The 16,505-nt window shown below is 38.6% G+C and overlaps 1 protein-coding gene across 3 annotated transcripts in view; it reads left to right on the forward strand.

Moving 5' to 3' along the window:
- LOC145983927 (uncharacterized) overlaps positions 1 to 16,505 on the forward strand; it is a 128,561-nt gene that overhangs the window by 24,437 nt on the left and 87,619 nt on the right. For all 3 annotated transcript variants that reach the window (XM_083117091.1, XM_083117089.1, XM_083117090.1), the window contains exons 6-7: positions 9,128 to 9,289; positions 14,525 to 14,634. In XM_083117091.1, coding sequence (XP_082973217.1) covers positions 9,128 to 9,289; positions 14,525 to 14,634 — 272 coding nt within the window. The remainder of the gene's footprint in view (positions 1 to 9,127; positions 9,290 to 14,524; positions 14,635 to 16,505) is intronic.

Here is a 16,505-nt window from a genome sequence, read left to right on the forward strand (position 1 = left end):
AGCACATTCATAGTATCACCGCTGTTTTGTGTCGAGAGGCAGGAACAGCAGAGCAGGTGTGAGTGTAGTGCAAAATGGATAAGATTGACCACCGTGCAGTGATAAAAGTACTTTGCAAAAGAGGGAACGAAGGCAACAGAAATTCATGCTGATCCGAAGGACCCTTTAGGAGAGAGTGCTCCTTCATTTGCCACTGTGTCAACAAGGATTACCGTCTTTAGGCATGGTCGTAAGAGCTTAGAACATGACTCACATAGCGAAAGGCCAAAATCATCTATGATGGCAGAAATGATTGAAAAGGTCCATGATATGGTATTGGAGGATAGTTGTCTAAAAGTGCGTGAAATTGCCTAAGCTATGGGCATCTCAGGTGAACAGGTGTTTCGTATTTTGATGGTACAATTGGAAATAAGAACAATGTCTGCAAGATAGGTGCTGCACCTGTTGACAGTCGATCAGAAGTGAATGGGGATGCGAATGTCCAATGAATGTCTGGCCTGCTTTAAGAAGTACACAACCTATTTTGTGTGCAGATTTCTCACTATAGATACTCTACTAGATGCCAGAGACAAGAGAACAATCAAAAAGTGGAAGCATCATGTTTCACCACCACCAAAGAAGACGAAGGCTGTCAAATCAGCTGGGAAAATTATGACATTGATTTTTGTGGATGCGAAGGACATCCTTTTGATAGATTATCTCCAAACTGGATCCACTATCAATGAACAGTACTATGATAACCTTCTCGACCAACTGGACACAAATATTCATGCAAAAGAATCAGGATTGGAGAAGAAGAAAATCATCATGCATCAGGACAATGCCACCCCACTTGAGAAGGGATACGTTGCTATTACTTTACCGGTATAATCGCCGCTATCTGTTTGTTTTCCGAATTTTACGGTAAAAATATAGGTTTTTCTAGCATCACACACGTGTGTTGTTGCAATGGCAAAAAATCAACAAATAGAAGTATCATTTGCTGCCATACACTCTTATTTGCCTGAACTTGCATCCTCAAATTCTTATCTGTTCCCAAAGCTTAAAAAAATCGTCGGTGGAACAGATTTTCATTAGATGAAGACTAGAAAGCAGCAGTGGAGGACTATTTTGCAAGCCTTGAGAAATCTGTGTTTCATGATGGGGTCATGATGCTGGAACATTGCTGGATGAAGTGAATTGCTCTCAAGGGAGACTATGTAGAACAACAAAAACAAATTCAAAAAGTAACTGTGTTTTTATCTTTGTCATTCTTAGAACTTTTCAAACGACCCTTTTCTTGAAAGATCAACTATATTCATTCCCCATTTCCATTCCTTTTCTTGTTGATCCTGCCACTGATGGAACAGATCCTCCTATGCCACTATTTGGTTCCATGGTGGATACATTCCGAAGTTATTAACCTTTATCTGCCAGACCAGTTGTTCACCTGTATTCTCGTTGAATCCGGCACCTTTTCAAGTGCATGCTTTTCAAACTTGCTGCAAAGTACAAAGAAAATTGTAACTCGAGAACTAATTGTCATAGACAGATGAAATTGGTTTTGTTTTCTCTCTTAAGGACAGGGGTTTTAGCAGAGGTAAAATTTATACATTGTGCTTCCCAATAGTTAGTGTTAAAGGAAGAAGAAGAAAAACTCCTTCCCTCCCCTTCAATAGACTGAAGTGAATGAAAAATGTAGTATGTATCGGTGGTACATTCCTACAACTGTGCAAAGTTCCGTTGAAATCAATCAGACTGATACTTCTTGGTTAAAAAAATAACAACATTTAGAAAGCAGCAGTGTTGCCAGCTTTGGGACATTGTCCAGAATTTCGCTTCTAGCATTGGTCCTATGGATGCTTAATTTACCAAATTTGGAGGGAAGCACTGGTGTTTGGGAATTTTGCATAATTACGGAAAATTTCAAACTTTTGGCCTTCACCCCTGCTCCCCCCCCTCCCTCTGACCCTTAATTGTCAGATGTTACTTAAAATGTTGCTTTTTTACTAATTCTTACATTTTCAATTTAAATTGTTCAAAAAGATGCATTATTTGAGATGTTACAGCCTTTTATCTTCAATTTATCCCATAGTAACAAAAGGGAAATAAATGGCTTTTTCAAATGGCACTTGTTAATAATAGTAACAATAAGTGTATTGTTTTGTAATTTGAGTAAGTAATACCTTTAGATGTAAACTAATGAAAAAAAAGACAGAACTAGTATATCATGTGTAGTTTTCAAGAAGTGGCATGTTAATTGTTGCCGCGTGCTATTGACCATCCGGAAGCTGAAGGTTAATTCTCCCTCTGTGTGACTTTGTTTCCTGTTTCTGCTGTTCTGATGTTTGTTTCCTGGTACTGCAATCTCCCAGATTCACAAAAAGCATTTATAAAGGGTAATTATAAATGATTCATCAGGTTTGAAAGGGCTGCATTAAGAAATATATAACACATACAATAAAGAGTGATACATGAAAATGAACAGAAACTGTCCAAGTTTCAGATGTACTTTCACAAATGTTCAAATGGAACTTCCTTTCATCACACATCTATGCGATAGTCTAGTTCACTCCACACATGCACTATCATATCTCTACTAATGGTCATAAATGAAGCTGTAATGCGATCCTGCAGCTCAACAAAAGTTGTTGGTAGTGGTGGCACATACACTGTCTCTTTCACATGCCCCCAAAGGGTAAGAAAATCAGAAACCATTAGGTTGGGAGATCTAGGTGGCCATGGGAAAAGGCTAAGTCATCTTCAGCACATCGCCCAATCCAATGGTGCAGGAGTTCTTCGTTCAGGTAGCGATGCACCGTAGTGTGCCAATGGGGTGGCACCCCATCAAGTTGGAATATGAAGTTATTGGAATTCTCTTTCACTTGTGGAAATAACCACAACTGCAGCATATCGAGGAATGACATACCCATCACAGTGTTCTCTGCGAAGAAAAAGAGACCATATGCTTTTGATTTAGACACTGCAGCAAACACATTCACTTTTGGGGAATCTCTTTCATGTTGCACTGTAGCATGTGATTGTTCAGTACCCCAGATAAGAACATTATGGCGATTAACCTTGTCACTCAAATGGAATGTTGCCTCGTCACTAAACAGCAGAAGCTCAAGAAAACCATCGTCCTCCATAGCATCCTGCATGGAATTACAAAATTCATATCATTTGACGAGGCCGTCTGGTTGTAACATTTGCAATAACTATGAGGTACGGTTTCAGTCGCAATTGGGTTTGCAAAATCTTCCAGACAGTTGGCTGGGTCAGCATAGAAGTCAAGCCTCTCCATTTTCTTGTGGTCTTCCACCACTCCTCTCTTTCCATGGTGTTCCAATCTTGTCCTGTTCTGCTAATACTCTCTGCTATCTGTTCTTTCCACTGCATATTACATTCTTGCATTTCATAGATACATCCCTGTTACATATTAATCTTTGAATGCTTTGATAGAGTCCACCACCCATTTGACCTCCTCTGTTTACCTCCTCATATACAGAAGGTCGTTTCACGTCCATGGTAACAAAGTTAGAACCCACCTCACCTTAAGAAAAACCGTGATGCCTTGAGCAGTGGTGCTCCACGTGATACCCCTGTCTTGCAGCAATGGCCCTGCAGCGGAGTTTCCATTGGATGAGACTGCGTTGAAGAAGACATTGGTCCAATCGATCATATTTCTCCTGACAAGCTTTCCAAAGACCCTCAATTGTGCGGGGCCGTCTGCTTCCCAAGGCTCGTTTCAACAACAGAAACCCACAAAAATCCATGGAAGAGGCATTGGGGGATTTCACAGGGATGTCTGTAAACGGAATTGCATGAATGCCCGTTTCACGTGCCATCTGATCCAGGTATGCCTGCATGGTCTTTGGCGTATGACTGGAAGCCTTGTCCTGGTGGATGACAACACGAGATGTGTTGCTGCCATAGAGAGAAGGAATATTATGTCTGTAAAGTGGCTCCAAAATATTCATCTGGTAATAGGCTGTATGTATTTTAGCCTTTTTTCCCACTCTGCACAGTGGAAGTTTGCCGTTATGGCAGTAACCACCAACAACCATGAACCCGCTTGGAAAACTTTCAGCACATTCACGTACCCACTCAGATCGACCTCTTGCATCATGTGGACGATAGCAGATGGCCCTTTTTTTTTTACCACATCCCGACATGCTTCATCCAGGGACACCTCATATTTCCAGCGGTCCCCTGCCAGATGTCGTTCGTAGAGCTTCCGACTGTTGGTCTTCCACTCCTGGACATGTGAGGCACGCAACTTATGAACTTCAACCTTGTGCTTCCGCACGAGTTGTAAATATTGGGCTATGATGTGATTTACAGTTGCAGGGGAACATTGCACTGCCTGTGCAATCACTCTTTGCGTTGCAGGTTTTTCACATCGCACCAAGGATCTCACTTTCCACACAACATCGGAGGAACACTTGGGCTTCCGATATGTCCGAGGCCCACTTTGACTGGTTCCAGCAACAGGTACAGTGCAAGCTTTATGGCGATTCAACACTGCATTGATGTCCTTCTTTGACACATGGAATGCTTTCATGTAGCACTGTTTAATTATCTGGCTATAACTATAACCAACGTCGGAAAGGGCACAGATGTACCCCTCCCAAAAGACTGGAATTTTTGGTGCAATATAAACACTCACTCACACACCAACCATCGTCTTTGCAAGTCAACACACAGTACTTTCGTCCTACTGGCTCTGGCTGCTCTGTGCTATGCCTACGTGCTGCTCCCTGGTGATTGAAATCGTTTCCATCAACGTGAAACAACCTTCTGTATTCTTTCACTTCTCTCAATTATGCTTCCTAGATATTTGAAACTCTCCACTACCCTCAACTCTTCCATGTTCACCTGTATTCTTAGTACATTTCTGGCTCTGTTTCTTGTTGTTATTAGCACCTCGCTCTTTTCTGCACTGAATTTTATTTCTGCTGTTCTGATTTCCTGATTCCAATTATCAAGTTGTCTCTGTACTACTTCTTCAATGCTTCCCCATATTACTATGTCATCAGCAAACAACAGGGCCTTCATCTCTTCCTCTCCTATCTTTTTCACACCTTTTAGTTAATTGCATCCATTGTAATTATGAAGAGCAGTGGGGAAAGAGCAGTTCCCTGTTTTAGTCAATTACTTATAATGAACCACTCCGTTCTTCCGACTGGTGTCTTCACACAACTCTGGTTGTCCTTGTATGTGCTCTGCACTCTACACAACTATCTCTTCCTCTACTCTTTATCTCTTGGAGCATTCCAAATATTGGTTCTGACCATGCTATCATATGCCTTTTCTATATCTTGGAATGCCATAATCATAATTAACTTAGTACAATTTAACTTTGTTTTATTCCATAATCAAATCATTTCCATACTCAAAGTGCCTTTCCTGTGATTGCCTTGTGGTGAATATCGGATCTACTGTTGATTTGCCTCTTCTGAATCCATACTGTTCCTCTCTCATGTTCAGCTCTGTTACTTCCCTTATTCTGTTCTCTAGGGATGTGCCAAAGCCGATTATATACCGCGTTTGGTAGAACCTGTCCCGCTTCCCGCGCTAGGGAGCGCTCAACAGTTTCGGTGTCAATGAGAAACGAGGAAAAAATCGTCTGCTGGGCAGCGAGGAGCGAATGAAAGCCAGAAGAGAGGCGTTTACGTAGACGCTGTTGCGACGTTGCGTATTTTAATTGGCTGCCTGGCTTTGACTTTCCCCAGCACGGAAACTGTTGAGCGCTCCCTAGCGCGGGAAGCGGGACAGGTTCTACCAAACGCGGTATAGATGTATGAAAATTGGCACAAATCCGATATTTAAACTGGTACAGATAATACTAGAGTTTTACCTTCTAATAAGTTTTATAGTTTAGTTTTGTAAGATTTATTGAAAATTAGATTATGATTCTTCATCATTGTAGAGTTTTTGTAATAAAATTATTGCAAACTCTCATTCAGAGGATCAACCTACCTCAAAATCAGAAATAAAACGGTGCATTGCTGAACCAACTAGTCCACGTGACCAGGATCCGCTGTTGTATTGTAAGTTCAAACATGAGTATCCAAACCTGAAGCAAGTGGCACTAAATACTTGGGATACCTGCTGCAAAAGTATTCAGTGAATGAGTGTTCAGTGTTGCTGGACAGATTTGAGATAGAGAAGAAGTTGGTTACTTCTAGAAGTGCTTCTAAAACTTGTGTTTCTGAAGTTGAATCTGCCAGCATTAAATTTACATTAAGAACAGGAATTCATTTTGCATTTCAACGAACTGCTTGTGTACTAATGTTAAATCTCTTGAGAATCTATGTTCTGCTTAAAGGTTCACATAACCACTTTTTGTAGATGCAAATGTACATTCGTATCTCTTGAGAATATATATGTATATACATATGATATGCGATAGAAATGTACATAGCAAATTTATTTTTGTCATGCTGAAAATAACATGCCATTTCTGTTGAATAATCTTATGTATCAGAATCGGTTAAATATCGGCATCTGTCTCGGTTCCAAAAATTATCGGTGAGTACATCGGCATTGGTAAATTTTCAGCTTCATCACATCCTTACTTTTCTATAATATTTTCTCATACACTGCTGAGTGGCACATCAATGTCATTCCTCTGTAGTTTCTACATTCCGTTCTGTCCCCCTTCTCTTGGCACTTCTTTCTCTTGCCACACTGTTTTCATTACTTTGTACAGCCACTGCACACCAATCACTCCTGCACCTAGTATAATTTCAACTGGCACTTCATATTTCCAGGTGAGTATGAAAATTATTTGATTATGAAATTATTTCTTCATTCTCTTCAGTGTTTCGCCTGACCCTGTAGCAGGGTGGTTAGCACATTGCACTGCGACGCCAAGGGTCCTGGTTTGAATCCAGCTTGGGCTTGGTTGTTTGTGAATGTATATCAATTTCATCACTCATCCCCATCTTCGCAAATTAGCCAAGAGACAGAAGACTCGAAGTAAAATAAACTAAATCAATCAAATCAATCTCTTCAGTGTTTCCTCTACTTTCTTCCATGTGAGATTTAATATTTCCTTCACTTCTTCATGTTCATTTCCCTTTTTTTCATGTTCAGAAATTTCTCCACATTATCCTTATTTCTTCATTCTCTTCTACAACATTTCTGGTAACATTTTGCTAAAAATCCTGAACAGAAATCAAAGACTGTCCAGAAACTGAAGTGAAGTATTCACATATGAAGGACACTTTTTATGACAAACTTAATGAAGTATATCAACAGAGACGAGGACATTATGCAAAGATAATAATTGGGGAGTTAATGCAAAGATAGGTAAAGAAGAGAACTGTAGATCTGCAATATGAATACATAGTCTGCATGAAATATTAATGAAAATGGAAAAAGATCAGTTGATTTTGCTACAAGTAATAATTTATAATTAAAATTATATATTTTCCACATAAGAAAGGTGAGTGTCAGTGGATGGATACACAAAAAATGAAATTAATTATGTAATGATGGATATAAGACATGCCACATGGGAGCAGACAGTGATATGGATTATTATCTGGTGCAAAATAAATATCTCTGTAAAATATTTTAATATAGAAATACACATGTAGTAAGACAAAAGGTATATTGTGTAAGGAATCAAAGACTTGGAAATAAAGAAGATGTATATACAAGAAGTTCAAAGATGCTGTTCAGAAATGGAGGAACAACAATTGGAAAAATACAATGGAATTGAGGATAAATGATAAAACATTAAAGAAAGAATTGAGAACTCGGCAGAACAGGTACTAGGATATGAGGCCAAAAGGGAAAGAAATAACAGGAATGTCATCCAAACATAGAAGAGAAAAACAAAGCCAGATTAAATTAAAAATTATGGATAGAACAAGGACAGTTAAAGAATACAAAGGCATGAGAACAAACACTAAGAATTTATGCAAAAGCAAGAACATAGCTCATGAATGGAAAAGTTAAAGAACAAAGATGCAGCAAGAAAAATGAGATAAGATAAAATGTATATTTTAACTAGAGAACTAAGAGCAGCTTTACTAGGAAATTTAAATTGAGATTAAGCAAAGATGGAAGTGGGAATTTTTGGAACTCTTAAACAGTAGCAATAATGAGCAGAAGGAGGAGGAAAGAATTATTTATTGGCTATTCTGCATTATTAAAACCTAACAAGATGCTGGCTTACAGTTAAGATGATCCTGTTTGCAGTTATGTTGCTGAGAACCAGAGATGGAATTTGATTTGTTTTTTGTTATTGAGCATTACTTGTCTGTCACTTTTCACTAGTGACAAAGACAGGTAGGTACAAGTGATAATGTGATTTATGAAAGGACACTCACAAATAACACCCATGCCCATATTGTATCGAAAGATATATGTTTGGCAGGTACACGGAGATAGGTAATTTACTCTTGATAAGCTTACTTCTAATTTTTCCATGTAAATTTTTCTCACGATCGATTTACCTGAAAAAATTAAAACTAAGCTTATCAGAGTAAATTACCTATAGCCACATACCTGCCAAACATATATCTTTAGATACAATATGAATCATTCCCCTAACCTAAGGGATTGGTGGAAATATGAAAGTACAAAGCTCAAACTGCGTGCATGTGAGCTCGATCGATCGCGAGAAAATTTAACGTGGTAAAACTGAAAAGTAAGCTTATCGGAGTAAATTACCCATGTCCAGGCTGGAATTCAAACCCAGGACTCCTGGCATCATAGCATGTTATGCTAACCATTCCACCATGGAGGTCTGCTTTGAATTTGATAAATCTTCAGTGCAACAACTATTGAAGAAATTTGGTAGTACTACAGTAACAAAAATCAGGGATAAGAGGATGATTCTGCCAACTGGACCCAAGTAGATTTCATTGACTTTGTCCACAATGACTTCTTCATAGGATGACATGCAGTCAGGTCATACTGTTAAATTAACTCCTACTTTTATGAGTTGTTACTTATAGTACAGGAGAACTTCATAATGTAATTTTCTTCATTTTTCTTATAGATATGCTTGGCCAGTTTGTTGCAGTCTGTCTAATAGAAAACTGGACCAAGAGAATTTTCCTTTGTGTAATATAATTGCATATTAAGAGCTGCATGTAACACTATCCTTTTTAATCTCTCTTGTTCCTAGGACCTCGCGAGTTTAGAAGCATTGGGTTGGCCATGCATCGCCAGAGTGACGTGAGGGAAAAAAGGAAAAGTGAGGGTTTTATTTCTAGACGAACAACAGAGGGTTACAAGTTCTTCAATGATTCAGTTTCATTCTCGAATATCAGCTTCACGGATTCTGAGCGTGAGTATCTAAATGTCATTGCAAACAAAAATTGAGTAAATGCACTTATCTATTTCCATGAGACTTGTAATGGTTCTACAGTGCATTTCATAGAAAACTTGGATGTGGAGCTGTGGCCAGCTCGCTAGTGGGAGCATGTCGACCAGCATTTAGACCCACATGTTTACACTGACTTTGAAACTACATTTGTCAGTATCCATTTTGTGAAGTGTTAAGCCTTTCTATATATTCATTTTTGAGTGAGTGATACGAATTTTTTATTGCATGCCCAGTGGTGGATTGTGGACTCGGGGCCAGGGGCCGAGCATTTTCAATTTATTTTTCCTTAACATCTGAGCTCTTCTGCAATGCTTTTCTCACATTTTTATCATACTATGTGTGTCTATTAGGGCCGAGCCGATACTGATACCATGTCCCAGATGTATTGGTATCGGAATTGGAAAGTATCGGTTCACATTTTTGCACCGAAACTAGCCGATATTGTCTTTGAGTGTCTAGAAGAGTAGCCAAAACCAAAATTTGTTCCTTTTCAAAGTTTCATTCACCTTTTCCAACTTACCTTTGGCTTTGAGAAAAAACTGAAAAGTACGTATTTGTGCATTTGTTAGTTGAACGTGGACTCAAGTTCCGTGAACAGTACGTGACAAAGAATCCATACGCAGATAAGACTCGCGGTCAAGTATCTTGCAAATCAAGGGTAACGTGAAATTTTCCCCATAGGAGTTCCTTGGAAGTCTACCAAACTTTGTTCCCACAGATGCTGTCTCGTGTAACAATAATCCCAAATAAGATCCCAGTGCCAACAAGGCACCTGGTGTATTGTAGACATCTCTCTCCTTAGAGACCTCCCACATTCAAAACAGTCATTGTCCACGTGGTGGACGTGTCTCAGTACTTTCTGGAACATGTAGTGATGGGTTTGGATTTTCCTCCACACCAATGGATAGAACTATGCAATTACTTCTTTTTCAGAAATCATTTGCCGAAAGTATATATGTCGAAAGCAAAGTCACATCAGAATATCACTGTACTAAAGTCAATCGCCTGATAAAGAAGCAAGAGACTGGTTAGTTATCATTCTCTCCTTACATTTTGTTTACAAATTTTTATTCTTTGTTAAAGGACAAAAAAAGAGACAAGATTGGTTTTACATTACAGCTTTACTGTTAGTTTTAGAAGTCATGTCCGACCGGGGCTGGTAAATTGCCAATTATTCTTGTGTTCACGAATGATTTAATGTAAGATTGATCCCTTAGTTTTATAGGAGGTTGAAGAGGCATGATCTCATTTTTCAACATTGGGGGTAAGGGTAGGAGGACACTATTATCTCGCTCTTAACTTCTTATAATATTTCTCTCATATTTGAAATAGCTTCATATTTCACAACCCAGGTCGCATTGTCATCGGAGAAGAAAGAGATCGTGGTTACGAAGTGTCGAGGCACAGAATACTGATGGCAGCATCACTACCGTCAGTGTTGCCAGAAACAGTAGATAGAAAACAAAGTTACTTTCACCAGTGTTTACTTCATGGTGGGTGGGTGGTTTCGGGTAGAGGGGAAAGGGTTATTGGTTGGCTAGGTTGAGTCCAGGGGGTATAGTGGCATGCATGCCCAGAGTTCGAAAAATCCCGGTCGCCAGGTCGCCGTGGCGACTAAAAATTTCAGCTTGGCGACTGTGATCTTTTGCTGTGATATGTACGAAATTTTGATGATTCTAAGTTCAAATTGCAGTACAGCAATGTAGCAAATGATTTTCTTTTAAAATCAATGTTGTGAACATTCCAGAGAATCAGTAATAACTTCTTACTCTTTGTCCCCCAACACCCCATTTCCTGTTTTCTCGAATGATTTAGCGATGTTTTGAATACCGTGATGCTCAGCTTCTTATACAGTGTGTTTCAAATGTTCCACAACCCAAACTTTGAAAATGTATATCATGAAAACCGTAACAGATATTTACACCGGGTTTTCTGCATTATAAAGTCTCATCCATTGAGATATTTTTCAATGCTTAAAATTATCAGTTTTCTCCATACAGAGAATTTAAATAAATTTTTGGGATATTATATGGCACTGCTAGCAGGTCGAAATATTGTCAACAGCCGCACGTCACATGTGCCTAAGTATTGGCTATACATTTACGTAAAAAATCATAAACCAAGATTTTGTGCCGAAATTGGACTCTTGAGAGAATCCTAGTCTGCCCCTGGTTACACTGAATTCTCTTTGCTCACTTTTGACGCTACTATGCCTGTTCTTTTAATTGATTCAGCATGGCATATTCTTTGGAGCAGCACATGTGCATTGCTGAAGAGTATTTTACTACTCATTCTTACACTCATGTGCAAGAGGTTTTCCAAGAAAAATCCCCTGCTTCTGCTGTACCTCACAAAGCAACTGTTTTACGACTAGTCAAACACCAACAAATGATCCCACAAATTGTTAAGAGTTGGTATTATTATTGAAGATTAGGCACACACAGGAGATGTACTACGTAGAAATTTTCAGCAAAAAATGCAGGATCGATTAGGACCAGGACCTGAACCTGGGTCTCTGGCATACCATAGAGATGTTAATGCATTTTTCGCTGAAAATTTCTAGATAGTACATTTCCTGTGTGTGCCTGATCTTCAATAATTAACATCTCTACGCTAGGAGGAACCAGGCAACATCAAAGTATACTGTATTTCAAAGGCAACAGATCCCATGGCCGTAGCACTGGCAGAGAAGATTCCAGCAGGTAAAACAGCGACAGCAGAAAATCAGGCGAGGCCAGGCTGGCTCAGTAGCTCAGTGGTTAGATCAATGTCACGGTATATCAGAGACACATGCTTGAGTCCTGGTTGAACCTGCATTTTTTCGTTGAAATTTTCTACGTTGGTATATATTGTTGAAAATCAATTCTCAGATGTTTTCAGCAAATTAACAATATTTTTTTAAAATAATGTAATTGCTTTTATTTGGATACATGCTAACATAAACTTATTAACCCAGTGATAGCGTACATGATTAGTTTAGTGCAGAAAACCTGGTGTAAATACCTCTTACGGTTTTCATGGTATACATTTTCAAAGTTTGGGTTGTGCGACTTTTGAAACACACTGTAGTATGCACAATTGCTAGTAGGTAGTTTCCTGGCACCTGATTTTTAGAGCTGGCACCTAGCTTTGATGAAAATTTTTTCAAGCCTGATATATAGGCTCTTTAAACCTTCATCTGCCAAATCTGCGGCAACTTCTACCTGGGCGAAACATCCACCCCCTTGAACCTAGGGATCAATAATCACAGTTCCTCTACTCAAAACTCTGATTTCACAGTTGCCATCCACACCATACAGCCATAATACCACCTTCAACAACTGTTGCCGTGTTGCCATTATCCATCTTTTACCCCCTCCCCCCACACACACAAACACATCTTTTTGCTGGCGATGGGAAAGGGCCCATGCATGCATGCCACTATACCCCCGGACTCAACCTAGCCAACCAATAACCCGTTCCCCTCTTCCCGAAACCACCCACCCACCATGCAGGAAACACTGGTGAAAGAAAATTTGTTTTCTATCTACGGTTTCTGGCAATACTGACGGTAGTGATGCTGCCTGCCATCAGTATTCTGTGCCTCAACACTTCGTAACCACGATCTCTCTCTTCTCCAATGACAATGCGACCTGGGTTCTGAAATATCAAGCTATTGCTTTTTGTGTGGTAAGTGTTTACTGTCTCCTCCTTAATTTGTGTTTATCCACCCTTCTGGCACATTTTCTCATCCTATTCCTGTATATTTTAAATTGGAATTATACAAGTATCAGTATCGGTGAGAGTATCAGCATCAATATCGGTTTCGGTTCAAAGTGGTATCACCTCAACCCTAGTCTTTATCTTTCATTTTTCACCAACAGTGGGACCTTTTCTGCCATTGTTGAACTTGCTTTGACTAGGACTTAGAGCCTTTTTAATTTTAATTATCATTAAAAATTTGGCCCTTTATGCAATGTTTCTCACATTTTGATCATATATCATTCCTTTTTCCAGTTTCCCTCCAAAATGTAATGGAACTCAACAGTTTCAGCTTGAAATGAACGAGCTTCTTTGAGACCCTACCCTTCTGGCTTAAGTTTGCATGTGCTATATATGCACGTGCATGGAGCACCTGTGACTTACCAATTTCCCACCTGTCATGGTTGTTGCTACTTTGTCTTTTCTCATCCTGGCTTAGTGGTTGGTATGTTGTTTCATGTTCAATCTTCCAAATCTTAACTCATCTTCACCCCTGCAACCTGTAGTTGCGATCATGGTTCACCCCTGTTAGCACCAGCATGCTTACTATCAGGCTATCCTTACTGTGTGAATTCTTAACCTTGGATAATTAGTTGATCTAGAAGGTTGAAGTTTGACAGTGTACGTGCATAAGTATTTTTGTTCTGCATCTAATACCAAGATCAGCAGTTCAAATTTCACTAGGATGACCACTCACTCCCTACTAGCATGGAATATTATTTTGTGATATTCATCTAAATTTTGATTTAACTTATCGAGGCATGAATTTGAATATAATTATTACCTGTGAGTTTGTCAAAACTATAATTAGTTGGGCCACATTCACAACTTAAATCCCATTGGTTGCCATTACCACATATTGCTGAGACTCAGTAATATGTTAATAATTCTTTCTATTTTTGATAATCATATTATGAAATTCCCACAATATTGATATAATGTTTTAAGTCTGATGATAATGGATCAGCTCTGGCTTTACAAAATCTAGTTGGCTAAAATGATTATTATGTGAAAGAAGCAACCTGTTCCTGCTAAAAGCATCCCTACCCTGAAAGCAGATCTGCAGCTACCAACTGCGCTGTTAAGCCCACACCATCCTCGTGCATTGCAGCATGCAAGATTTAAATGGCCAGAAATACACATTTTTTTAAAAAAAAATTTGGTGTCAGGTTAGTTTCATTTGTAATCCCACCAATATGTGCTCACTTTACCATGTTACAGACATCAGGTTTATCTAAGTGATATTAATAAATTTTACCTCGATGAAGACCAGTGATTCAATTTCTGTGTACCAGTTTTTCATTTTTATATTACAAATCTTGCACTTTTTATTAATTTTACATTAGTTTACCTTTTTCAACAATGGTAGGGGGATATCCACTGTTGGCCAAAGCTTGGTGTTTGTATGGGATGATTCAAAATACAGTTTTAATACATTTTTAACATTCATTCCAGAGAGCAGCATAGAAGTACTTCTGAAGACTGCTACCAAAGCCATGACGAAACAAGCTGTTAACGAGTTGGTGGGCAGTTTGAAACAAAGACAGCTACTTGCTTTGTCGGTGGTATGTTTTTACATGTGTTATTATATCATATATTTTATAAATTTAAATTGTAATTGTAAAATAAGAAAGTAAAATATTAATATTTTTTAAAATTATTTCTTATTCTCTATTAGTGTAGTTGTAAATTCTGTATAAACCTTCTCTAGTATACTGTAGTATATTCTCAATATTGATCTAAATATTTTAGTCTTCTAGCCAAACACCAATAGATGGAACAACCAGAGGTTTCTTATTCATATTACCCTCTCAACCTTTCAAATTCACACAGCTACCCCAAACTCTACTCTACATCTTGAGCGTCATTACATCCTCACCTACGATATATTTTCCTTCATGAAACATGCACAGCCTTCAACCTCAAATCATCCACTGCTGTTCCACCCAAACCTATACTTAGGGACCTTGAATTTTCTCAAATGCGATATCACTGAAAAACGTTAATTTCTTCAAAATGGTGTTTGTGCAGTGATATGTTCTAATCATATTATCATCCCTTGAAATCAGGAAATTGTAATGTTAATTTGGCATGGAATGCAAATTGTTGCCTTTTTGCAAATTTCAATGCATTTTGTGCCTAAAAAATGTAAAATACCATGAAAACCAATTATTCTTGTGTTTTACACTTAACATGCATATGCATGTATAATGTGCACCTTTTCCAAAATTCTATCCAAAAGAAAACTATGGTGCATTGTATACATGAAATAATTCCAACAGCTGCATGAAACCATGTGTAAATGTGTGTTTCCCATGATTTTTCACATTCTGTGGGAACATTTGGCATCACAAAACAAAGTGGCGGTCTTCTGACAGGAAATCGAATTGCACCTACCATCACATGGAGCCACAACAGCAGTATTTGTCGTGTTAGAAATGGTTTTGCATTCCTGAGTGAAGTGATATGATTTTTGTGCTGATCGAGTGTGCATCTACCAACACACAGGAGCCTTATTTGTCACTTGAGAAACATTTTGCTGTTCTGAGCAAAGTTAATTGATTTTGGTGGCGATAATGTGGTCATCTACAGTCACAGAGGAGGCATTTGTGTACCTAGGTACAAGAAATGTGGGGAAATAATTTTGAATGTATTAGCAGCACAATGAAAGCATAATTTTAGATATACTGTATTTGGCATAAAATCATGCTGAAATAAATATGCACATTTTTGGGAAAATAGCATCAAAAAGTTAAAAAAGAAAAAAAAAACACTAATGATGGAAAAGTAACACCAAAAATTCACCTATACTTTCCTGTTGCCATCCACAACAATAACCATCACTATATTTAAAAATGACTGCTGCCAGATAACATTTATCCACTCCTACCAACCAGTACCTCTGGATAGCACAGAGCATTGAGAAAGAGCCTACAGAATGGATACGAGTGCATGCATACCCCCTGGTCTGAGCAAGACCACTCAACAAGCATTCCCTTTTGTCTCCCATATCCACTAAACTCTCAACTCCTGACAGCACCCATTCTTCCTGTCACTGCCCCCCAGGCACACCAGCTTACTACCCAGAGCCTTCTGGCTGATGGCCATTTCATTATGATTCTCCATCGCCTGCTCTTCGGATACGATGACGACAGTGCGATTGTTGCAGAGAAATGTCCAGATTTTTTTATTGGGTAAGTGTTTTCTGTGTCTACTACTATTACGCACACAAACACATAGACAGAGAGAGAGGTAGAGGTTGTTAGATGTGTGTGTGTGTGTGAAGAAAACCTGTTCTTCAGATGATTACTTCAATAAATTTTTTGTACATTTCATTAAGGACTATGTACAAAATCATGTGTTTCTTAAAATTTACCAGGATCTTGGAGAAAATACATTCTGAACTGAGGTTGGTTTCATATTTTGTTTTGAGTCC

This window comes from Lepisma saccharinum, chromosome 2 (genome assembly GCF_977018435.1).
Source record: "Lepisma saccharinum chromosome 2, izLepSacc3.1, whole genome shotgun sequence".
Taxonomy (NCBI): domain Eukaryota; kingdom Metazoa; phylum Arthropoda; class Insecta; order Zygentoma; family Lepismatidae; genus Lepisma; species Lepisma saccharinum.